The 26,545-nt window shown below is 37.9% G+C and overlaps 1 protein-coding gene across 1 annotated transcript; it reads right to left on the reverse strand.

Annotated features, from left to right (window-relative positions):
- Window positions 1-409: 409 nt before the first annotated feature.
- Window positions 410-24,654, reverse strand: stk17al (serine/threonine kinase 17a like). Its single transcript, XM_007256277.3, has 7 exons — window positions 24,273-24,654; window positions 15,717-15,929; window positions 8,578-8,722; window positions 6,477-6,603; window positions 5,330-5,378; window positions 4,569-4,748; window positions 410-2,129 (listed from the first exon to the last, which is right to left on the reverse strand). Exons 1-7 carry the CDS (start codon window positions 24,383-24,385, stop codon window positions 1,889-1,891), a joined length of 1,068 nt encoding a protein of 355 aa, XP_007256339.2. The 5' UTR covers window positions 24,386-24,654; the 3' UTR covers window positions 410-1,888.
- Window positions 24,655-26,545: the final 1,891 nt, after the last annotated feature.

Below are 26,545 nucleotides of genomic sequence, written 5' to 3' on the forward strand. Positions count from 1 at the left end.
TGAACATCCATCTTCCTCTTGATTTTTGGTAAAATCAAATAAAATAATTTTTAAGTGGTCTCATTTTTTTCCCAGAGCTGTATTTCAAGATTTTACAGTATTACCATAAAATAAAACATTTTTTTTTTATAAAAAGTACATTTATTATTATTATTCAATACTTTGCCAGCAATGCCAATAATATTCATACAAAATGGTCCAATGGGACACAAGTGCAAATTTGCCTTAAGCACAGAGAAAACAAGTATAAAATTCTAAATTATTATAATTATTATTATTATTACAACAATGTTTATATATTTTCTTCAAATACAATGGAAAATAGAAAAATACTTTTTACAACACATTTTTTTAAAACCCCCCAAAAATTTACACACATCTCTTTTTTTTTTATATACACTCTTTCACCAAAAGAAAAAAAATTGAATGTTCGCTCCCATAGATCCCAGCTCCCAGAGCACGGTCTGAACTTGCAGTTGTTGACAAGTGGACAAGTCGTTTCAAATGCAGTAAGAATCACATATTAAAATTTACAACAGCCCCACTGCATCATAATCAACCTCATCTATATGACCAGCTACAAAATACTTCTTCTAAGAAATATCCTGTGAGCTGGCCACTTTTATCTTCATACATTATGTACATCAATAACTCTGAGGAGCCCGAGATCGTTACATACAAAAGATAAAGGAGGAGTCCTATACATAAAAACTTGTGCAACTAAAGCAAAACATCTTGAGAAAAAGTCAAAAGAACTGGAACAGAAACCAAAGTGGTGTTTGTGGCAACTGGTGGAGAACAGTGATGGAAACTGATAACAGATAACAGTGGTGGATGGAATGTGTGTGCGTGTGTATACGGCTAAATATATATATGGTGATCGTTGCTAACTCTACTGAACTGTGCTTGTTTTTAACCATGTTGACAAGTCTTTGGCACATTGTCACTTTTGTAGCACTTGGTTAATTAGGGGTTAAACATTTTTCACGCTTATTTTTTTATTTATTAATTAATATAAAAGTGCTTGAACATTGTATTGCGATTCTGTCCTTCTCAACACTTCTGTACTATTCTCAACACTTTGAACAGTTTAAAGCATCCTAGAAGAAGATAAAGAAAAAGGAGAGGGATGAGGAATACACAGTCAACCAAGTCAGTTAGCCAATCAGAACAGAGTTCCTTAAAAAAAAAAAGATGTCCATTGTTCTTGTTCATTGAGTTCATTGACATTCCCCAATGTCCAACATGTTCAAAGTTCCTCAGAGCTAGGAGAGTTTAGAAGCCAGACTTCACAGAGCTTCTCCTGAGCTTCTGTCCAGCATACCAAAGGTCATTTCCAACAGAAGCTCTTCTTTAGACTTGCTGATGAACAGACAGATGGATGGATGGACTGATGGATGCAGACAGTGTAAGAGTAATGCATGTAGACTGAGGAGAAGAAGCCACAGAATGAAGCTCTGCTTGCTTAATTATTAATGAAATTGACTTAAGCCCATATGGAGCATGCTTTATATTTAAAAAAAAATATTAACTTAAACCCTTTATTAAGGTCTTAAGGGCTTATTAAGAGCTTGCTTATGGCACATGCACTCTTTTTCCACCGCACACCCACCACACAAGTGCATAGATCTCTAGGAAAAGTCGACACGCCTCCTCATACAGTACCCAAACACACACTCACAGCTTGCTAGCTTCACCAGCAACACGCACTCACTCGCGGACGCACACAAGCATACAGGCGGGGCGTTTTGTTTTTTTAAACACCTGAGTGGACCACTGTCAAACACAAGCCAACTCAAGCCAACAGTGTGTGACAGTAAAGAACCTCATTGGCTGAAGGACGAACCTTCTCAGCCCTCCGTCGATTTGTTAGTTATGTTTCTAGCTCTCAACAGATCAGTTCCTGCTGGATTTCAGGCCGCGTTGGAAACGGCTCGGAGAAGCTGAAAGCATCCCGGCCCGTCTTCAGTTCCCCTTGACCAGGGCATGTGGGATACACGGGAATGATGCACATGTCTGGGGAAGGGGCGGGACTTTCTGGCTCGGATTCAGATTGGCTGGCCTCCTGCTCGTCAGCCTGTTCGTTTAACCAGGGGTGTTGTAAGCACTGTTCGGCGGTCGCTCGATCTCTGTAGAAAGAGGAGAAAGAGAAGACTGGTAAGAAACTGGTAAGAAGCTGGTCAATTAAAACCAAAATGAAATTATTAACATTTCAATTTGATTCAGTATATATAAATTGAGATATACACAATCATATTGTCAACAGGTTAATAGAGCCGTTTCAGTGTCTGCAGTCTGGAACAGTTTCAACGTGAACATTTAAAATGTGGTATGTCAGCAATGACCACATCTTTAAACAAGGCCTCATAAGATCTATTTTCACATTCTGGTCCTTTTTTCTGCTGTTTACAGCAAGTGACAAGCCACCAAAGTCACTCAGAATTACTTTACTGCCACATTTTTCCACTCTCTAGTCACGATTGGTTGAAAACAAATGACAAAAGCATTATACAAATGTTCTGTTTTGTTCTTTTTTATATATATATATGTATATTACACTATGCATCTCTAAAAGGGAAACTTTTAACGGGGGAAAAACCTTTAGAAATACTCCAAAATTACTTTTTTTATTGTTTAATTCATTAATTCACTTGGAGCGATGCAAGGCATTTATGGGTTCAGCAATAATATTTGGCACAAAAGACTTATGTAGCTTATGGTGTTTGTGCCATCACCCCAGTTGCTGAGTATTAAACGGGACTCGAAACAAGTGCTTCATGTGCCAAAACCCCGGATGCTGAGTGTAATATTGAGGGGATATGGGTATTGAGCCGTGTTGCGTGTAAAAACCCCCTGGCTGGAAAGTCAAATATGGGAAATATGGGACTGACAAAACCCATCAACGGTGTGAGCAAATATTAAACAAAAATGAGAAGTTCAATCTATACCATTATCAAACAATCAATGCAGTAGTTTGATCAATGCAGTAACTGATTGGCAAATCATGAAGGCGATTGACCAAAATGGATCACAGTCAATTAATAATGTGCTATTTAATAAAAAGTAGGTCAAAACCAAGTTAGTGAAGGTTGTCAAATTATGCACATAAAATACTGGTTCAACCCCCAAAGTTGGCTGCATCATGCAATAGCTTTAGGTGATTCGTTTAGACAGTAGTTTTCATACTGCAGACTTCAGTGACATCAGTATGCATAAGTAAAGGCCAGTACTTCTTTAACGACAAGGAAATGATATACTGTCAATTTCCAATTACAATTATAAAACAGTAATCACTTCATAAATGTGGTTTAAAATATCAGGACATGGCCGCAGGGGCCACAGGGTGCTGGCTTTTTCCAGCGGTTCCACAAAAGCCTCAAATCTCTATGCTCCATCTCTCTTTCCGTTTCCCCAGGTTTTTCCTTCTTTCTAAGATTACTCGCACGCACCGGAATGTTTCCACATAGCTGTAACCTCTCTCGTTTTTCTCTCTCATCCCTCATACCGCTGATGATCTGTGGCCGTAAAGTTAGTGCTGGATCGGAGGCAAGCGCAGCAGCCGAAATGGTGACCGAGCTGGGCTGCCATCGGTCACACCGGCTGAGCCAAAAACGGTCACCGCTGTGCATCATCGGCGTCAGCAGGGAGCCAGAGTAATGTGGGAAAGCAGCGGGACGGAGGGGTCAGCTCACTGTACATTTGAAACCAAGAGGCCATTGCATTTTAATGAGATTAAGAGCCGAGATTAGAGCGCCGTGTTTATTTTTTCATTGAGAGAAGCAAAGCCAAGTCTTACAGCTTCATCAGTCAGGTTATGTAAGCTCACTTCAATGCAACTGGGCCGTAAAAAGACTTATTTTTTTCTTGGTTTAAATCTAGATAGATTTATAGTATGAGGATGAAGAAATTTATAAATCTGCCATTTCGCAGAAACCTTAGGCTTCTTTGGAAAGTAACCATTTGGCTGTATCAGAAGATGATCCTGCCATGGAGAAGGAAATGGAAAAACACCCAACGACTACTACACTCTCATGACAAATTAGATGGGAACATTTCTCCCAAATTCCAAATAAAAATATTTTCATTTAGAGCATTTATTTGCAGAAAACGAGAAATGGCTGATATGACAAAAAAGATGCAGAACTTTCAGACCTCAAATAATGCAAAGAAAATGTTTTAAGAGTTCAGAATTCAATATTTGGTGGAATAACCCTGGTTTTTAATCACAGTTTTCATGCAACTTGGTATGTTCTCCTCCACCAGTCTTACACACTGATTTTGGTTAACTTTATGCCACTTCTGGTGCAAAAATTCAAGCAGTTCATCCATCTTCCTCATGATTATATTCCATAAGTTTTCAATTTGGCAAAATCAAAGAAACTCTTTTTTTTTGTAATGAAATCTTCGATCCATCTGGCATTCACCATCAGGCCTCATACAAACTCCAACTCATATTCCTTGCCAAGAGTGAGTGTTACCCATAACACGTCATGATCCATTCACATAATGCTATCCCATGACTTTTGGCATGTTAGTCTGTTTGAATGTGCCACTATTTCTTGACTTACGCAGGGTTTTTGTGCAGCAGTGACTTGATGAAATCTACAGCGAGGGACGAGATTCCATGGAAGACGTCTTGGGAGTAGTCAACGTTGACCTGGGAGATGTTGAGATAGGTCTCTTGATTGTCATTGCCCAAAAAAGGAGACTCCCCAGTCAACATCACGTACATCAGCACTCCAATACTCCTGCACAGAGACAAAATAAGACATGAGTGTGTTAGATTTTATTTTAATACAATACAAAAAAAATACAATTATGCCTACACTGTTAGAAGTGAATTAAAAACATAAAAAAAAAAAACTTATTCTGTGAGAGTATCAAAATTCTATAGACAAACATGAATCTTCATAGAAAGAGGAACTTCTGAAGCACCTTTATTTTTAATAAAATCTTATTTATTTATATATATATATATATATATATATATATATATATATATATATATATATATATATATATATATATATATATATATATTAAAAATATGGCTGTATATAGAGGGGTTTTAGTGAAAGACAGTTTGTACATGGCATTTCACTTAGTCATACAGCTTGGCAGGCTGGACTGATCCACCCAGTGTTGTAATCATGTTACCCTACTGACAATAATTGAGGGTAATCATTTTATCTAGTAATGCTTATAGGAAGGCCGTGCCGTACTTTTAATGAATCTCATAAAACAGTAAACGAGCACAGGTTTCATGCAGTTCACTCATGCATACTCACGCATGCATGCACACACCCCTGCTTTCTGAACTCTTACTCACCACATATCTGTAGCCGTGCTGATTTTCTCATAGTCCAGAATCTCAGGTGCTGTGGGTAAAGGAGAGACTGTCAATCACAGTAACTCTAACAGTAGTAATACAGATAAGACAACAATGATAACGAAATACTAGCAGTAAACCAGGGCCACCCAATTTAGATCCTGGGGAGTTCAGATTTAATACACCTGGGTCTAATATTTAGATGCTACTGAATGCCTTGTTTAGAGTTTACAGAGTTAGAGTTTGAGGAGAATAATTGGATATTCCTGGAATAAACAGTGACAGAAGATGAGGAACAAACAAGAGTTTTGAATGTTAGATAATAACTTATCCATGTATATGCAATAGACAGTTCCACACAGAACATTTTTATTAAAATTAATAAGTACAATTAAACTAAATATAACTACAGCATAATCTTTTACATAATACTATACCTTAACCAGAACATAATTCCAACCTTATCCTAATCATTTATTTAGTGCTAGGCTTTGTTTCAACAGACAATGTACAAATAATGGCTTATCTTTTATCTTTTAAAATAATCTATAAAATGTTTAAATAGCCTAAATAAAGCCACTATTTTATAAGACACTTAATCCATTCACCAGGTTTACCATACAAAAAGTACATATTCAACTAAATCATAACATTATACATAATACTATTATTATACCTTAACCAGAACATAATTCCAACTTTAACCCAATCATTTCTTTAGTACTAAGCTTTGGTTTTAGTTTATCCAACTAACCAGCTTCACCAGACGGAGTACAAATAATAGTTATCTTAATAATAATATTAAAAAATAATATTATCTTTTAAAATAATCTATAAGAGCTGTTCTACAGTAAATACAGTCCTAGAGATAAGCTAGATACTACAATTTACAATTAATTACTTAATTTTATGACACTAGTTATATACACTTAACCCTTCTAATAAACTTTTGATTACTAAGAATTGTCATGTTAATGAGCTCAAATAAACACAGTGGTCAAGTTAAGGCCCAGCAAGCATCCCATATCTTGAACATGTTCAGACATGTACTGTGGTAAAGTAATTATCGTAACTGGTCTGGAGCCACCTAAATAAAAGTGAAACTAGATGGAAAGTTTTATACTTTTTACAGTGTACAGTGACTCACCCACATACTCTGGAGTGCCCACAATCTCTCGCACTTCTGACGTGCTGTTTACATGCCGCGACAGGCCGAAATCGACAATCCTGATATCCCCCAGCGGCTGGGTGCAGGTCAGCAGAATGTTCTGAGGCTGCATCACACAAAAAAAACAGAACAGTAATGGTTAAATAGACATATTTCCACATGAATTAGTTTAATAATTTTGCATTAGAATGTGAATCTGGAATGTGGTCTTTTTTCAATGAGTTAAAAATGTGATTTTGCTCTGAAAATCCGGAAGGGATTAGTTTCTCAGGGGGTCCTGGGGTAATTTTCTCTTTTAGGGGGTCCTCTGTGATTTTATTCCCGTCCGGAACGACCATGTATGAGTTTTTCTCAGACGTCCTCTGAGAAAATTACAGGCTGAATTACCTACTGTTTTTTTGCTGAACTCCGTGGTCCTCCAGTAATTTTAGTTTTGTCTCCTCGCCTTTTATAAAATAGCTATTTGTCCACTGCCACACACCGTAATTGCATTTTAGGGGCGCGTTTCCATGGAGATCCACAAAAAAAACCCAACAGTGAGTGGAAATGGAGGAGCTACTGAATGCGATGTTATGTGACCGAGAAAGACAAAAAAAAAATTAACTGGTCTTCCTGTTTTTTCAATTGCAGTCCTGATTCAAGAGTTTTATCACTGAGTAGAAGTATGAAATATTTTTCCACAGACGTCCCCCTGAGAAACTAATCCCGTCCTGGGCTAAGACATCAATAATATTAAAAGGTTACTTCAGCACAGTGACATCTGTATAAAGACAGATACTTAGTTTGTATAGATAGTTTGTGTGGGTTACATTCCTCATGTTGCAGCACGCCCAGTTCACTGCTCTGTGCATTTTTATTTGGATAACTAAAGCATTCATCTGCAAATTACGAAACATCAAGTACATGACAGACGGATTGGTATGGTTTCCAATTAGAGATGTTCTTTGGAAGAGCCATTCTTTGTGCTAAACCTCTAACCCAGTCATGCAGACTGATGGCCTTTAATTGTCTACCCAGAGAACCTGAGGGTAAGCAAATGTGTTTTATTAACATTACTGTAGATTTATCATTATCTGTCTCTCTGATGATAAATGATGGCGTGAGATTTATCAGGTATTGTTCATAGAAAGGCCACGACACTCCTCGAGGCGTTCTGCGCTAAATGAGCCACGAAATAAACGGCTATGTAGTTCATACACACTCTTTCCTTGACCTCACTTTCCTCTCATTCACAGACATGCAATGGCTTTTTAAATTAACCACATGCTGACAAGAACGTAGCTGGGGAAAGTCAATTAAAAGGGGTCTTTCCAGGAGTCTAGTGAATAAACATTCCTGGGTCGCTGTAATTTGTACTTAAATCTTATCTATTTACCAGTGATCTGCGGCCTGGCTGCTTGGGCCGTCCAACTACAGACAGCTGATGCATGACTTGGATATGGTACGACTTTTCCTTTGGTATTTTTTCATCATCCGAATAAATCTCTTTATCCTGCTCTTCTTTTTCAGACACTTTATCTCTAGTTTGGTATGCTGTCTGCAGGTCTGTCTTTCTTTCTTTCTCTCATCTGATACGGCTAATCTATAGACGGGAGGCTACAATCGCTACATTTATCAACTTTAAAATCCTCTCTGCATAAAGCTGTAATAAGTCAAGCTTTAAAATGAGCTTAAGCTTGAGACAGTACAGTTCCCAGTCTAGCCAAAACAACACTGTGTGGTCAGCTAATTGATCCATTGTTGATTTAGAAGAAGATTAGAAGATTTCAATTGAGTTTAACTGAGCAACCCTGACAGCAGTGACAGACGTGCACCATGATTCGTTATGCAACACAGTTCCTTACGCACACACACTAAATAACTGCCTGAAAGACAACACTGAAGGTTTATTGGACCAAGAAAACTAACAGCAGGTGCCCCATCTGGAGCCGCAGCAGCTTCTGTTGGTTACGTAACCCATTCTTTCAGGAACACACAAAAGCACCACACAGTGAGATCTTGTGCAGTAGAGGTCAGAAGGGCTTTTCTTGCCTTTTTTTTGTTTTAAACACACACACACGTGCAGTGCTAGAATGCCCACCTTCAAGTCCAAATGGACAACATTTTTCTTGTGAAGGAAGGCCACGCCCGTTAGAATCTGCCGAGCCAATCGGATCACGTCTTTCTCTGTGAAGGCCTCGTCGCTGTCGCCAACGCACTGGTCGAAGATCTCACCTCCGGCGGCACTGAAAAGAGATAAATAAATAAATAAATAAATTCATTCATTCATTAGAAACAAACACACTTTTTTAAACACTGCTATATCAAACACCTACCAATACTAAATTAACACTAAAAACCCTTAGGTCATAACTACATGACTATTAAATTTAATATCTGTTTTATAGGCCCTAAAATAGAACCCTGGGGGACTTCTAGTTGTCCAGTGGACTAAGGCACTGCCACTATGATGAGGAGATCGCTAATGGGAAGGAATTTACCAACTGTTCCATTAAAACAAACCAAAAGTACCAAACCTCCCAGACAAAGAGTGTGAAGAACATTACAGAACTGAGACTGCCTACAATCAAATCAAAAACAACACACTCCCACACACACACACAATCTCAAACTTACATAACATTTCCTCAGCCTGACCCAGCGTTAATGCAGGAAGACCAAAAGACACAACTGCGACCCCACGCCAAAAGCTACACAACTCCTACCCATAAATCAATACCCCCCCACCCAAAAAAACAGCCCAGGCTGTAATTACCCCAGATTTATGGGCTCTAATGTGAGGGCAGGACCTGCTGGTCACTGGCCTACAGTGATAACCACAGAAGGTTTCTAGAACTGTTACAGCCATAAAAATGAGACTTATCAGCCTTCTTAATCTCAATGAAGCCAAATGTAATAAAACTACTTCACTTGTCCAGGTTTTATTGTTCAATTTGCTGTGCTGATTACATCTTACAGCAAGTCGTGTCCTTAAGTTACTGCAGTGAGCTTGGAGACATCGAACATAATAATAATTCAACATTTACAATGAATGTAAATGCATGTAAGTACACTGTAAATAAAGTAGTAGGACCGGCAGTTGTTGTAATAATACAAAAAAAAAAAAAAAGACATTTATAAAGACTTGGGCACATGTACTAGTGCTCTATCAAAAAAGTGAATTGAGTAGAAGCTGAATTGTTGTTTTATTTAGGTTCCACACCATTTAATGCAACAAATCTAAAAATATATGGAATGGATAAGCAATTATCATGCAATTACATCCTTTGTACAGTGCTTAATTAGGCTATTTTAAAATTAGAATAACAAAAAAAAAATTAATATCATTAATATCAATAAATGAAACAAATAAAATAAAAGAACTGTTTTAAACAAAGCTCTTCTTACGAACAAAAAAATAATAATGGGCAAAAATAAAGTCAGAACAAATAGATGTCCAAATATTATATGATCAGTCGATAAATAATTATAGTGACAGGAATATTGATTATTCATAGCAAATGCTGTCTTCTCTACAATAAAGGACTTTATTATAAGGAATTTTTTTTTATAGGACTTGATAGGATTGATAGGATATCAATAGAATGAGAATAGTGGGAAAACTAACTAAAGAGTGGCCTCACCAAGCCAGCTCACTCCAGACACACCTCCAACCTTATCAACTGCACCTTCTTAACAAGATGCCCAATTAGCACATTAGAGGAGACTTCAGAAGGTGAGGAATGGGGGAGTTCAGGTCTGAGTCTTGCATAACCGTGGCGTGGGTTATCAGGCCTATGGGGATTTGCTGTTGGATGTGTTTTTGGGAGATGAAAGGAAGGGCAATGAGAGCCATGTGCAGGGGATTTCAGACCTGCGTGTATGTGAACGCATGTACATGTACAGTGAACCCGTTACATAATTCCGGCTCCAGCTGTGTAAATAATTGGGGTACTCAGGACGGCTTATCAGCGTGGCCATCACTTTTCATTTGAACCGGGAGCTTGTGTTCCTGTGTGGGGACTACAGGAGGGGGGTGTACTTTCTTTAAAGGCTTCATGAAATCCATTAGAAAGACCTGAAAGACCTGAAATCATTTACAAACAAGTCAAACTACACGTACCACCTTTTATTGATTATCAGAAGACAACTACTTTAAAGTATTTTTTAAACTGTTTTACTATAATAGATATATGTTGCAGAACAATTTACATTGTTGTTGTTCAGCCCTCATATAAGGTTCATATTCATGAAGTTTGAAGAGTTCAGAAAACAACATTTGGTGGTGTAACCCTGGTTTTAATCACAGTTTTCATGCATCTTGGCATGTTCTCCTCCACCAGTCTTACACACTGCTTAGCTTAGTTTGATGGCTTGTGATCATCCATCTCCAAGATTTTCAATTTGGTAAAATCAAAGAAACTAATCATTAAGTTGCATACATGCCCATAAACACAAATATGTAAAATCACTGTAACTCCTGGGCCCTCTTGGCTTATTGCTTTATTTACAGAGTGCGTGTTTGTGTGAGCTAGACAGGAAATTTGAAACATCCATAATGTGGTTTTCTGGACCAGGTTTGAATTACGGCTTCCACTGACAGCGTGGTTAAATAAAGAAAACCTGATTTGCATTGCCTCATTTTCATGCTTACTTCATTACCTCATTATATCTCTGAGATACACACATACTTGTGTGACAATGCATTTCCTGCAATGTGTCTATAGCTCATGTACACATCATAAAATGATGCTGAAATGAACTATGTTTAAATAAATGCTCTTCAGAACAGAGCACGGTTCTTCTCACACATAAGAACTTGACCTTTCTACTGTAAAAGAAGAATCCTGAAACATTTCCCCTACTTGAAACGGCTGCACTGCAGCGAAACACTGCAATTACAGACAATTAAAGGGTTCCACAAGTGACCGGGACACTTCAAAAGATCCTCGGCTGGGAATATTACTACTCCAGCAAGAGAACAGCCTCCCACACTGCTTAGGGTGGAAATACAAGAGCTTTCTACACATTCCTCAAAAGCTGGGCCAGATGTCAACCAGAGGTCTTTAGCCTGAGCAGGTTTGTGCATCTGTAACAGGTGAAAAATGGTCTAAAATCTGTAGAACACATCATTTATCTGCTGGCAGGAGAGTTGTAAAAAATAAAAAAGAGGGATGAAAGAGAAAGATAGAAGCAAGTGACTAAGACAAAGGTGTGGTAGTGAAAACGAAGTTACATAAGAAGTGTCAGAGATCAGCTAATGCCAGGCTATGATTCAAGAGTTCAAAGAAAGAAAAAGGGACATTTGGATTGAGAAGGAAGAGGGAGTGATGGGGACATTTTTGTTCTTAATTAGAGAGGAATGAATAACAGATTAGTCATCTGAGAAAGAGAAATGCAAGAGCAGGTGAGAAATCCTGTCAGTCCAGAAACGAAACACATTTTAACAGTTGCTGTTAGACTGGGTTGTTTATAGAATAAGCATTGGAATGGCTATGCCTTCCAAAGGACCTTACTATGTGATAAAACAGATATTATTTGGAACAGGTTTAATAGGCAATAGGACGATACTGATCCTGAAACCAGGGTTACAATTAAAATTTTTTGCAACATAATCGCAGTTCTGTAAGCAAGGCGTTATATACTTTTTGGTGCTCAAATGTTAGAAAAACTATGTAAAATATTATATCTAAAAGTCAACTTTTTAGACCACAATAAATATAATTTAAGACCCCAAAATGTTTTTGTTAAAAAAATCATTTGTTGTATTGGAAATTAAAACTCAACATAGTTAACATTACTGCTATCTAGCTTGCTACTAACCGGTAATGTAGCCAACTCGTTGCTAACGTTACTATGTTAGCTAGTTCTCTGATAACCTTAGTTCTCTCCCCGGTAACGTAGCTAAATCGATGCCAACGTTACTATGTTAGCTAGCTAAGGTAAATGTATAACGTAACGCCATGTAATTATGTAAGCATGTTAGTTAGCTCACCGCTAATGTTACCATGTTAGCTAGCTTTCCACTAACCTTAGTTCTCTCCCCAGTATTTTAGCTAGAGAACTTGCTGCTAATGTTAGTATGTTAGCTAGCTCATCGCTAACATTAGCTAGCTCTCTAGCTCTTAGGACAATTTAAAGACCTTAGTTAGCAATATTTTAATTTAGGACTTTAAGGACCTGTAGGAACCCTGCAGGTTAAACAACTTAAAAACTATAAAATAACCTAAAATAAACCTATAATTTTTTAATATATCTACATTTTCTTACATCCCTTCCAACCAAACAGGCTTTAAAGCAACAATGCTTGAAATATATTTTGAGGCTCCACTGACAGTAATATAAAGGAAAAAAGTGTATTTTTTGCTACTCCAGGCTTTTCAGGTAATATTTGACTTTTAATACTGGTTATTTATCCCTCAGCTTGCCCTTTAGTGTTCTTTAATGTTCGCACAAATTCCTCTTCCTGACAGTAGGAGGCGCCCACGAGCGTGAAACACAGACGCTGCTTTAAAGCTGTACTCTAATCAAAAAGTGAACCAGAAACAGGTAGCTAGCTCACAGCTGGCCAGGGACCAGACCACGACCTCATTCGGCTGTGGTTAGGTTTCTTGTAAAGTTTTCATGTGCACACACAAACGTATGGGCCTTCTCTCAGTGTCGTGGTGTCCTGGCTTTAAAATTTAAAGGGCAAGATAAGACGTGTGCTAGTTTCTTTTGCACTCAGCAGCACTGAGGATGTGGTTGTGGCTGCATTCCTGTGTATGTGTGTGTCTGTGGTGCTGCTGCTGTTGTGCTGCTTTTAGAAGCCTTGCGTGAAAAGCCACAGGAAATGGAAAATTATTTTTCTGCATCTCTATTTCTCTGACTGCTCCTTCTTTCTCGCTCTCCCTATACTGCCTAACGCTCTGGTTCATCTGGTTTTACCATGAAACAGGCCCACACACATACACACCTTACATGGCAGGTGAAAAGTGAAAGTGTGTGTAGGACAATGATTTAATTGCCTAATTAAACCAAAAGGTACATAATGTTCATGTTAGTTCATTAGAATGCAACACTGGAGGAAATGTCTAGATTAATTAAACTAAAAACACAGTGAAAGAAGTAAGAGCTGGGCTACATTAAAAGAAGGTAAAAATATTAAGTTACTTTCCTGTATGTACAATATGTGAATATATGATCATTGCGATTTTTCTTCTTTCTAAATTGTATAATTTCTTCAAGTAATTTTTTAATCTATTATTTGTCTTTGCAACAATTTATGCAACATAAGCTATTTAAATTTAAGAGGCAGACCGACAAAGAGAGTGCGAGTGAGAATAGAATAGAGTGATAGTCTCTGAAGTAGTTGATGTGTGTTGAAATGTGATTAACTCAAACCCACCAAGGGTTAAATGCTCAATTTTAATCCAATTTTTGCTTTAAGACACAATTAAGAAACACACTTAACACAAGCATTTCTGGACAAGCTCAGAAATACAAAAGAAGGAAAGAGAAACTGAAGGAGAAAGAGAGACAATGAGAAAGTAAGACAAACAGAAGAAAAGAGAGACAGAACAGAGACAGATGAAAAGAGAACTAGAAAAGGAGTGACAGAGACCTAAGAAAAAAATAGAACTAGAGAGAAAAGACTAAAAAATGAAAATAAGGAATAAAATAAAATAAATAAAAAAATATGTGCAATAGGAGGGAGAGAGAAAAAGGGAACAAGGGAGAATGAATCAGAGAGAGAAGCAGAGAGAGGGGAAAAAATAATAAAATACGAGAATTACAAAAAGACAAAACAAGGGAAAAATGAAACAGAGAAAGAGGTGTGAGAACTTGACAAGACGAGCGTATTGAGTTCAGAATAAAAGTCAATTTACAGTCAGAGCACCACTAAGAAAGTGACACCTTCCTAATAAGGTAATGAGAGAAGACAGTCATTGTGTGTCTCTGCGTGTGTGTGTGTGTCTAACTGACACACAGCTGATCTTCAACAGAAGTCACTTCAGGAAGTGAGTTTTTTTTTCCCCTCATTTCAACCCATTGAGAGTCAGACAGATGCAATCTGCCATTTCTCAAAATTTTCATCACTCGTCAGCCAGCATCCTGTGTGTACACGCATACAGACACGCCACAAAAGGTGACAGAAAAAGTGCAGGGCTTGCTTGCTTGCTTGCGAAAAAAAAAAAAAAACCATTGCAGCCTGACTGACTTTATAAGAGGGGAAAATCTGGAAAAACCTCAAAAAAAGAAAAAAGAAGGGAAAAAACCTGAATCCAGCAGAAAGCGAGATAATGAGATGGAGTGGGTGTTTTGGTGAACTTTTTCCACAGGTTTCAGGGTTAATGGTCTCTCATTTCCGCCTCATTAAAGGCCGTTATCAGCTCCTCATACTGATATCCCTAAAGGAGTTCCACATTACAGCATGTTCTGAACTGTACAGCACTGCTGCGCAAAGTCCTAATATCTTCCATATCTTCTACACTTCTCAAATATGTGTACAGATACAACACAGCTACACCACTATGCTCCAAATGTGCTTTTCCTCCTGAGAGAAGTAGGGTCGGCTCATTTTTTTTTTTCCTTTGGAATGCTACTGTATTAAGGTTTCAATCCAGAGATTCTCCAGAGAGGAGCTTGCGGAGAGGACGGACGGATGAAGGGATTGAGACTATTTTGGGCTGGATACTGGACAAGCTTTGAGGGGAAAAGCAGAAAAACGATGGATTCTCATGGAAGAGAGGTTATTTCGAGTTTATGCTTTCTCTGATTTCTTCTTGGAAACTCAAGAACAGCAGAGAAGTTCACTTCAGGGCATAAGAGCAGAAAACAACTAACTCAAAAGTGGTTTGATATGAGTAAGGGTATGTAAAATACAGACAAAAGTATTGAGACATCCATCCACTCACTGTTTTTTCCATACTAAAGTTACTAAGCTTCTGAATTATTTTTTTGGTATTTTTTGAGTTCCAAAGTGTTCTATTGCAGAATAATGTGTAGGCTTGTGTTCAGGTTTTACAGGAAAAACATACATTTAATGCCAAGATTGCTACTAAAATAAGGATGTTGGATAATCACCAATCGCCTAAATGTATAATTTACAAAACTCATCCCAGAGGTACTGATGATGATTGAGCACCATCCTTTCAGAGAATACAGTACCACTGCTCCCCAGCTCAATGCTGGGGATTTTTACCCCCTCTAGCAATGTCTGGAATTAGGCATGGTCAATATGTCCTTAGTGTGTCTTACCATTCCAACACCAGGATGATCTCGTTGCTGGTCTCGTACACCTCGTGCAGCCCCACTACGTATTGGTTGGCCTTAGCTGACTCCAGCACTGCAATCTCATTCATGATGTCCTCGCGGCAGCTCTTTCCCTTCCGCCGTTTCCTCAAGAACTTGGCGGCGTACTCCTTCCCTGTAGCTTTCTCCACGCACTTCTTCACCACTGCAAATTTTCCTCTGGAGGGAGACAGAAAAAAGGCTTTAATTCAGAATCTGTATAAATAATAACTAAAACACAATTATTTAAACTTCTAGAACAGTCACAGGTAATTGTAATCGTATGTGGACGATTTTTTTGTGAAAAAAACTCAAAGAAACTGAGGTTGTTGTTTTTTTTTTACATATACTTTTGATTTGTAGTTTGTTTGTGGTGAGAATGTGATCAAATCAAACAACACTGTGGCTAAAATACTTAATTTTGATCCAATTTGTGCTTTAAGTCACTTTAAAAATGACATACTTTACACATGCATTTCTGGACAAGCTGAGAATGGGAGTAAACTGAAGAATAATAGAGGAATTTACACAAATATTTCTCACACTTATGTAGCAATAAACCTGTATGTTCATGTAAGCAATTACACTGGCAAAACATTAGCTTGCAAATAAGTTTGTGTCAGGGTTTTGAATTGTTTGGTGTACTAAAAACTATTGCGGCTGAAATTAATTTGTGGTGAGAATAAGATCAAATCAAATCCAGAGAAGGGTATCCAAAACCATAAATTGTTCCGACCAGAACAAAGCACAATAAAATAGCAGTGAAAACACCATAAACTAAAAAAATTCACTACAATTGCAAAGCGAAAAGCTGACTCTATAGAAGCAGTCACTCAAGTATAATTCTAGACTACATTTAACCCCTGCTGCGTAGCGCTCCAGTTGAAAAACATTAGGCTGTTCTCAACTCAGGCTATTATTAGTTTTGGATTCGATTACGTATAACTGTCTGTGTCCAGAAAAACACCTGTGTTCTCCATAAAGTACTGTCAGCATTTAACTTAAAATCAGCACCAGTACATGGTTGGCCTCTAAAGCCTACAAAAACAGGCCGGCAGTGTGCTATTGCACGCGGAAAGCGAACAGTCAGCTGCTTCTGCAGAAGACGTTTCCCCACACAGAGATGATAAACGACTCGCCTGCTGACCACAATGACTCCAACCAAACTCATAATTTTGAGCTTTGAGTGGGCTGTCATTTACAGCACGCTCATAATTACTGAAATGACGAGGGATAATCTGCTGATGACGTCAATCCTAACCGATCGTTCACAGAATTTCTCAGCAACAAATAGGTTACCTCAGAAAGAGGAACTGAACGCTGACAGTTTACACCCACAGACTGATTGTAGTGATTAGATATTAGATTCCCTACCTGTTTTCATCTAGTAGGGCTTTTGTGACTAATCGATTTCTCTTGATTGTGTTAGATGTTCTTGATTAACCGGCAATGATAAGTTGTCAATTTGGTGTTAACCAATGGTTCCTTTTACCTTTACATTTTCATACTTTTTTTTTTATTAGCTAAGCCTTTTTTAAATACATTCCAGATAATGTTTTCTCAAAAAAAAACATTAAGATTCCTCGTCAAGTTCATTTTTATTGTTTTGCCCTAAAGAAAAATTCTTATTTTTTGTATAAGGCAGCATTATCAAACAATATTCTTGCTCTGAAGCACCCCTACAGACCAAAAGTGTAATTTGTACTTATTTGTACCACATCTAAGGACAAGTTTTACACATGCATTTCTGGACAAGCTGATACCAAACCAACATCTCAAAGTAGAAAATAAATAATACAGGATTTTACACAAATATGTCTCTTAACACTGTTCTTGCAAGCATTATCTTCACCTGATTTATGCTTCTAACCTCAATTACCACAGAATCTATGCTGTAGCCTGCACAAATGTTTGTTTTTTGAGCCTGTGCATTGTAAGCATTTATACACCTATTTAATTGTAGTCTAGCAACTATGTGTTTATGCAATCGTGTCTACAACCCAAGGCAGATAAAACTGAGTGGACAAAGTTTGAGCCATTAGTCAGTCGTTTCATAAAAGTTCTGCAACAAAATTGAGCAGAAACATCAGAGGAGGTGATCTGTACGGTTACTGAAACAATTGAGGCAGAATATAGAGGTTTAATTACAACATAAACTTAATTCAGAAACAAATTGGTCAATAAACAATCATAATAATAATAATAATAATAATAATAATAATAATAATAATAATAATAATAATGTTTATTCAGATCCCTTTATTCAAACCCCTAGCCTCTTCACATACTTTTCTCCTCATTTTCTGCCAGGCCTGCCTGACACTCAAAATAACAGAGTGACAGTTGAAGAGTCTAGAGGATTTCCTGCCTACACACCCACGCACATGCTCATTCCCCTCAAATGAGGTCCTGTCCACACACTTGCTTGACACCTCAGTGACCAGCCAACAGCAGCAAGACCTTGCTTCTGCATATACGTGCAGACAGACAGACAAAGACAGACAAGCCAATTTACACAGTCTCTTGTTCGACAGCAGAAAAGAACAAATTGCTCATAGTCCCGCCTTCCCTGCCCACTCTTTAGGAATCCCCACAATAAGACATGGCTGCAGTGTGTCAGAGTGTGTGTGTGTGTGTGTGTGTGTGTGTGTGTGTGTCTGTGGGGGGTACAAGAGACCACCCACTATACTACTAGGACTACAAATAACTGCCTCAACTTTCTCAGTGAGTGGGTCTACTGTGTGGTTGACCCACATTAAAAACGTAACAGGAGGTCCCAGCATCATTAATACAGGCTGGAGTGAGACTCTTTTTAAACAAATAGACACTACTGTGAGGGTGGCGGTTCGTTTATTATCATCAGCATTGTCACAAGATTGGTTGAAAACTGAAAATGAGCCATTTAACCAACCAATCAGCCAACAGATTAGAACAACATTACCGTAATAAACTGTCATTTGTCAGTAGTTATATGCAGCAATACAATCACAATTAGGACATCCCAATCGTGCTAGTTTTTAAATTTAGGGCATGTGGTTCTCTCACCAGAAGAACATGTGCAAAACATGCCAAAACCAAGGCTTCCAACGATTGTTTTAAACAGTCTTTGATATTACGCAAAATAGTTCCACACTGCAGACTCTAAACTTCAGACTCTAAACTTCAGACTCTAAACTTCAGACTCTAAACTTCTATTAATCTTCTGAGAACTCGCCTCAGTTTTGCAATATAAGCAATGATGTCCTAGGTATCTTGGCATTTTCTCCTCCACCAGTCTTACACGCTGCTTTTGGATAACTTTATGCCACTCCTGGTGCAAAAATTCAAGCAGTTCAGTTTGGTTTGACGGCTTGTGATCATCCATCTTCCTCTTGATTATATCCCGGAGGTTTTCAATTTGGTAAAATCAATCAAAGAAACTCATAATTTTTAAGTAGTTTTGAGCTGTATATAGCTCAGGACTATATTATCTGGGCATCCCAAATCATCATGCTAGTAATTTGTCCATCTTGCTACAAAATTTGAAAGTAAGTACTCTAAAACCCTGAAGTGTATGTGAGGACGAGCATTCAAACTGAAATAAAGATTTGAGCCAGAAAACTACAACTACAAATCTCCCCGAAAAACCACTAACTGTTTTTGGTTCTGGTTGGCAAATGACCGATGTTCTGTGGGAACAGTCGTTTGGTACGTGACCAGTCATTAGGTGTCCAGCATTCACCAGCAGCCCAGTGCAATGCCTCGGTGCCTGAGGCGCTTGGCAAAAGCAAGGAATTTCAACCCTGCCAGTTCTTCAGGCTTCGTTAGCTCGGCACGTGGAACTTAGGAACTTAGCGTGATCCCAAACAAAAAACTAAACATACACACAGATTCACCACGCATTCCTTCCAGCCAGCATCTAATTCACCCACATACTGTGCACAGCCATGTTTTTATTTGAAGGTCAGCTGAAACCAGTTGAAGATTGAAGATTGAGGTCAAGTTCAGATGACCCCGGTAGGGTTCCGGAGCCACTATAAGAGTGAGAAGAATGCAAGAATAAGAGGAGTCAAACAAAGAATGTAGAGTTGCTTGCTGTTGGGGACATTATTTCTCAAGATCGATGGTTGAAGGTGAAAGGGCATGACATTTGTGATCATAACTTACTAAAGCCATAACTCTGTGTTGAAACAGTTGAAGACCGTGAAGAACATGACACCGTTTGGTGTTCAACAGTGGTACAGACATGAATGGTTGCTGGGTGGGGGGTTGAAGGGTGTTCTAGAAAGTTACCCAAGGGCTAAAAGCAATTTAACTCTTCTACTTTTTGCAAAATGTGCAAAATACAGAAACATATACACACACCTTAGGCTGAAGGGGTTAACATTTTAGAGGCCTTATAAAGCTTTAAAAGGAAGGCTTCTTCATTCACAGTATAGGCAGGAAACAGACAAGCGATGTGGTTACAAGACCCACATTCAGTAGTGGTGGTGCATCCTTTATGAAACTAGACCAGCACTAGCATTTTTTCTCTCTTTGTCTCAGGCTCTTAGACATGCATATGCTGAAACTGGACCCTGGGATATCTTTTCGTGTCTTGGGTTGCTAAAGGGTATTTCCAAATCCACATTTCTTTATGAAGACATCCTTAAAAAAAGCCATTCCTTCAAACTTTCAATAGCCAACTTTTAAAGTTGGGTAATTTTCACAATCGTCCAACATTATCTCTGAGTTTTAATGAGCTTTAACTTTCCTCTGCAGCTCTGCATTAGCTGACCAGCTGCACACACTGTAAGAAGAATTTGGGACAGCATAAAAACTCATTCAAGGATCCTCAGGGGAAGTTCCTAAAATGACACCACCAGAAAAAAAGAAAAAGTCCCACAAGCTGAAATCAGGCCACCCCACTTATGTAACACTAGAAAGTGGGACACCTACAAGGGCATATATGAAATGTTATCATGGTGTTAAACACGGAAAGGAATGCTCTCACGACATCTGTGGTCTCTCCTCACAATGTTCTGACTGATTCACAGTCTGACTGATTTGGGAACTCCTAGAAGTGCTGAGCAATATGACCTCAAAATCAGTATCACGATAAACTGAACATTTTACCTCGGTAACAATTCTTTAAAAGGTAAAAGTATAAACCATTCGATTTGTTCACACAGTGGGAAAAAGAAAGAGACATTCTTTATTGTTAAACAATTTGGTCCAAACTCCAATCGTCTAGTTAAATCCCATTAAAGGTAATTAATTTGGTGAGAAATGCTTTACTTTAGAGAATCTTGCAATGCTACAACTGCATAGTACCTTGACGAACATTAATAGTAATCTAATAAATGAAAAACGTACTTTAACAAAAATAGCCTGAAAGCAGAGACCCTGACCCTGTTTATACCTGGTCACTTCATCTGAATCTGAATTGTATCATGAAGAATATAAAAAAATATGTTTTGTTCTAAAATACTACCCTGGTTGCCATCACCACCACTGAAAAAAAACTTATTTCCTTCTCTACAACGCACCACTTCACAACCAATCTGAACGACTCTGTTTACATGTCAACGGCTTAACTATGCCGAAGTTTTTAAAAATCTGAGGAATTCCTCTTTAAGGAGCTCAACATTGTTTCTGGAGATCGTCTCAGTCAACAGAGTTTGAGTTCCAGCTGTAATCTAACTCACCTGACACAATAAATCATAGAACTTATGAATACAGGAACATTAAAAGGGAAGTCTGTCCAATGGATTGCTTAACCAAACATTCCCCATATCATATGTCACAAAAAATGGAAGCTGGGGTAGCCACAAATTAGCATGATGTTAGTTGTGAAATTCTAATTGGTAGCCATTTGCTTTAATACACTTTTGTGGTCTAAACTAAGCTATTGATTGAAGTTCATACTAAGGTAGATTTCTTCATCCAGTTTCACAGTCCTCCAAACATCATTATCTGTGTGGTAGTTATGTAACTGAGAGAAAGCAAAACTAGGCCTTTAGATACTTTGCGGCAGTTAGTGTGAGATTTCCACTTCTAAAGGGACCCGACACTACATTGTGTGAAGTTAAACTGATAAACAATCTGTCTGTGTGGCACAGCATGATGTCTGTGTGTGTAGTGAAGCTTTACGAAATGTTTGAGAGCAGGAATGCATAACTTTCTGACTGACAGATCGAAGGTGCGCGTGAGCCGAGGCGCAATCTCGCAGCATATCTGCACTCTTCCAATTGAAAGCGGCAATCTGTCCAGAAAATCAGACGGTGTGGGTTATATAAAGAACAGCAGGCCTTGTGACCCATGCATGTGGTGTCATGAATGAGTTTTATTCAGAGAAAAGGAACATTCCAAGCTAGTTAGGTGGCCAGACTTGGATGGGAATAGACATCTCTCTCAGACTAGCAGACGTTCATCTGAGACGTGTCTGCTGAGTGTTAAATGTTAGCTTTAAAGTTGAATATTTATTGTCGATCGGATTCAACCCTTTAACAGGTTGATGCAAACCTGCAATATAGATTAGAATCTGAAAAGTGAAACATGTGAGACCACTAACCCCCACGTTACTCTGCTGTACTCTATGGCCTACATATTATACTTAGGACATACTAAGGATGCACTGAGTACCCAACAATTTAATTTTTATGGCCAAAAATTGGTTGATGGTTGAAAGAGAGAAAAGATTAAACATTTATATCAAACAATATTGTCCCTTGTTTTGTGCATCTTGTACAGTCCTATCTGGACAGAATTAGTTTCTCAGGGGGACCTCTGTGAAAAATATTTCACACTTCTACTCAGTGATAAAACTCTTGCACCCGGACATGCAAATGATCACATTTTTCCTTTCAAAGAGGTACAAAAGGTTAAAAACGTCACTAAAAGTAACAGTTACAATGTATTAATTCAAATTCAGCACATACTAAAACAAATCCCTATTAAAAAAAAAAGAAAACAGCAGTGAGTGTTCATTATCGGTAATACGAATATTTAAAATTCCTAGTTAACTTAACAGACTTAACACTAAAATCTTCACGTGCTGCCAGAACACTGCTAACATCCCCTGCTTATTTACCCTAATCGTGAAACGTTGTTCTCTGTTCCTACCCGTATTCCTATAGCTCGCCCACTACGCGATAAGATTGGCTAAAAGTTAATACCAACCGCGTAACTATTGGCTAACAACCTGTTCTCACAATCAATCCGCCAATCCGGTGCAGGAGGCGGGACATACTGCAGTACGCGAATGCGGGCGGGGAAAAAAAATAACAAAAAACATTGCTAACAGTCAAATTATCCCTCCGGTCACCTAGATTAGCGGCCACACGTGCAGAAACTGCAGCCCGCCGCCAACAGAAATGTGGATTAATCCAGCTGGCAGTAATTCTCGCTCCAATTAGAGAGGTTTATTCTTTTGTTATGAATTTTTTGCAGGCTAAGGGCTGTTCCCACGTTTGTTAACCTAGCTAACAGTAGCCAATTTAACGTTAACTGCTAGTTAAAACTGCTAACGTTAACCAAAACAAATGGAACAATATGAACCTGTAAAAAAAAACTGAGGTAAAAAAAACTGCAATACAGTTTAACAGGCATTTAAATAGCTATATAAGCTGTTTTTATCAGGGATTTAACTACATTAGCTAATTTGGCGTCTTGGCTTGTATTCATATTTATTGCACAGGTTTGCGAAACATTATTTTTGCACAATGCTAGCTGTAGGTTAGCCAGCTTAATCTTTGTACTTGTGGTAAATGCTAGCCTAGCTTGCGTTACACTGTACTGCTAACTTGTTACTAGCTACAAAACTAGCTAACGTTAACTAACCTAACCTAGCTAACTCTTGCCTAACTAGCCTAGCGTTAACTGGCTAATAGATGTGCGTTATATTGGGTATTGCATCGTATGCAATAATATTGTCATAAAAAGAACTCCATATCGTGATATCACAATATTCTTGAAAGCAGTGCTTTTTGGATTGTTTTGCTTCCTATTAAATTTTGTTCGCAGTTTATATGCATGTGCTAAATATTCAACAAAAAAAAAAACATTTTGTGGTAAATCATATATTAGAAAAATATATTTAGAATTTTTGTTTCTAATGAATGTATGTAACTCCTATTTTTATAATATTTCTATTTTTAATATTCATTTTGTTGCAGAAATATACTCTTGAAATAAATATAAAAAATAACGTTAATCAATACTGTGATATCGCGGTTTTCTTTTAATCAGTGCATTTTGTATCTGTTTAGCTTCTTATTAAATTTTGTTTGCTAGGTATTTGTTTGCATATTATATGCATTTTTTTTGTTAAACTATGATTTAATACAGTTATCATATATTAGGAAACAGACAGATAAACATGCAAGTTATACTTTTTTTCTAGTGAATGTATAAAACTTAAATCTATTTTTTTATATATATAGAAACATATTCCTGAAATGAATACATTCATATTGCCATGAATATTCTGAAATATCGTGAAATAAAAGTTAGGGTCATATTGCTCACCCCTACTGGCTAATGACAATAAAACATCAGCCTCACCTGCCAAGTTCTCTGCCAACCAGGTCGTAATAGTTAGTGAACGGCTCCATCCTCGTCCTCGTCTGCGGTTCTGTCACCATTCCGTTCTTGTTCACAACAGCGGAGTCCGGCATTGTAGTCCTGAACGGAGCTGCTTTAACCCTGAAGAATTAAAGTTTTGCTCGTTTAGTCCACCGGCTGAAGCCACAAGTGGCTGCTGGAGTTAAAGCGTGTAATTTGTGTGGAGTTGCTCAGCTCAGCTGGAGCCTGTTAAAGTGAAAAACTGTAGAGAGCAGCAGTGTCATTAGAGGGAATCTGCAGAAGGTTTATAGTCCATGAATGAAGGCAGAGCAGAGACAGAGCGGCAGCGTGCGGCTGTGGACAGGCATCAGCATGAGAGTGAGGACATGTACGCTAAACAATAAGAAACTTTACACCGACACGCCCCCTCTGCAGAGACCCGGCACTGGTTGGCCAATTAGAAGTAATCAAAGGGGCGGAGCCACGCCTGACTGACTTGATTAACATGCTGTTTTAGTGATTAAGTAAGAAATAATTTAGAAATGCACTATATAAAGATATATATGTTTATCCTGCTCAATCAACTCATAGTTGCTATATATGCAGTACCACTCATAAGTCTGGAAACACTTCCTTTCTTATTAGGAAACACTTTCTTTCTTTTTAGATTTTTTTTACATTATTATTTTAATATTTAAGACATTAAATCTGTCTGAATGTGTCTGTCTGAATCTGAATGTCTTCAAGCTTTAATGTCACCTGGAATAGATTTCTCTGCAGCTTGAAGGAGTTCCTGGAGGTGCTGAACAATAGTTGCTGCTTTTCTTTTCCTTTATGCTTTAAAGCTCCAGCTCACCCCAAACCACCCTCTGAGTTGGGTTTAGATCAGGGGAGTGTGGAGACCAAACACTTTTTTAGTACATAATTACACGTGTCCATTAACTGTTTTATGTCTTTTATGTCTTTAATATTAATCTGCAATGTAAAAAAGAAATCAAGAAAAACACTGAATAAGCGGTGTGTTGACTGTCCATTCAGTTTCTCAGTCAGTTATTTTTCTATTTAGGTATAAGTTTAAGTAAAATGAAAATTGTTGTTTTTTCTGTAAACTTCTGACAACATTTCTCCCAATTTTCAAATAAAAATATTGTCATTGAAGCATTTGTTTTGCAGAATATGAACAATGGCAGAAATAACAAAAAAGATGCAGAGCTTTCAGACCTCAAATAAGAAATAAGTTCATATATTATTAATTCAATAAGAAAACAAGTTCATATTTAGAAAAATGTAAGAGTTCAGAAATCAATATTTGGTGGAATAACCCTGTTTTTTAATCACAGTTTTCATGCATCTTGGCTTGTACTCCTCCATCAATCTTACACACTGCTTTTGGATAACTTTATGCCACTCCTGGTGCAAATAGTTAAGCAGTTCAGATGTTTTCATTTCCAGTGTGTATTTTCTCAATATAGTAATAAACAGTTATATGGCTTATGTTTGTATGTTATCTAGCTGCACTCTTACCTTATTTTATCTACCTGTCTGTCTGTCTGTCTAGGCTTTAGGAAGGTGCCAACAGATTTGTGTTTATCTGTTCTAGAGAATTATATTGTATTGTCAATACTTCTCTACAGGGAATAGGCAAGCTTTGTGTGTGCATTTGCATGTCTTTTTTCAGTTCTGCATTGGGTGCATCTCAGAGTATCTAAACACCACAGACATTTTTACATACAGTGATAGTTTCCCAGACTAAGGGATTAAGTGCTGGGCTGCACAGCATTTTGAATTGGAGGATTTTCCATATTTCCCATTGAAAGGAAAATACAGTCTACAACTAGGCTTAATCCCTGTCAGGGAAACTGCACCATAGTGTATTTACAAAATGTATGTGTGTGTGCACGTGTGTGTGTGTGTGTGTCTATGCACACTTGATAAACTTGTCACTACCCTGGCAGCAGAACAGAGCCAAACCCTTCCCTGTCAGGCACCTAGTTCCAGTCATACCATGCGTGCAAGCACACATTCACACCCACACACAGACACACACACACCTATTACATAAGTTAGATACTATAACAGTCTGAAACAGAGCCACACCACCTGAGGCACATTAGAATAGATATTCTAGGCCAAGACCAGCGTAGAACTAAATAGGACCTGTTATATCCTAAAATATCATATTTCCCAGTCCTTCCCAGACAGAAAAGAAAAAATGCTCTTTTCTTTTTGATCAGAAAAGTATGTTGTTGGAGTGCTGAAGTTCAGATAAGGTC

This window comes from Astyanax mexicanus, chromosome 19 (assembly GCF_023375975.1).
Source record: "Astyanax mexicanus isolate ESR-SI-001 chromosome 19, AstMex3_surface, whole genome shotgun sequence".
Classification (NCBI taxonomy): Eukaryota; Metazoa; Chordata; class Actinopteri; order Characiformes; family Acestrorhamphidae; genus Astyanax; species Astyanax mexicanus.

What these genes read in the sequence shown, in the direction of transcription:
- stk17al (XM_007256277.3), bottom strand. Translation starts at nt 24,385, where the DNA reads ATGCCGGACTCCGCTGTTGTGAACAAGAACGGAATGGTGACAGAACCG. An exon ending in ATCATCCTGGTGTTGGAATG is followed by an intron (nt 8,723 to 15,716) that starts GTAAGACACACT and finishes ATCTCTTTTCAG; the next exon opens with TGCCGCCGGAGGTGAGATCT. An exon ending in GGGCACTCCAGAGTATGTGG is followed by an intron (nt 5,379 to 6,476) that starts GTGAGTCACTGT and finishes CTTTACCCACAG; the next exon opens with CACCTGAGATTCTGGACTAT.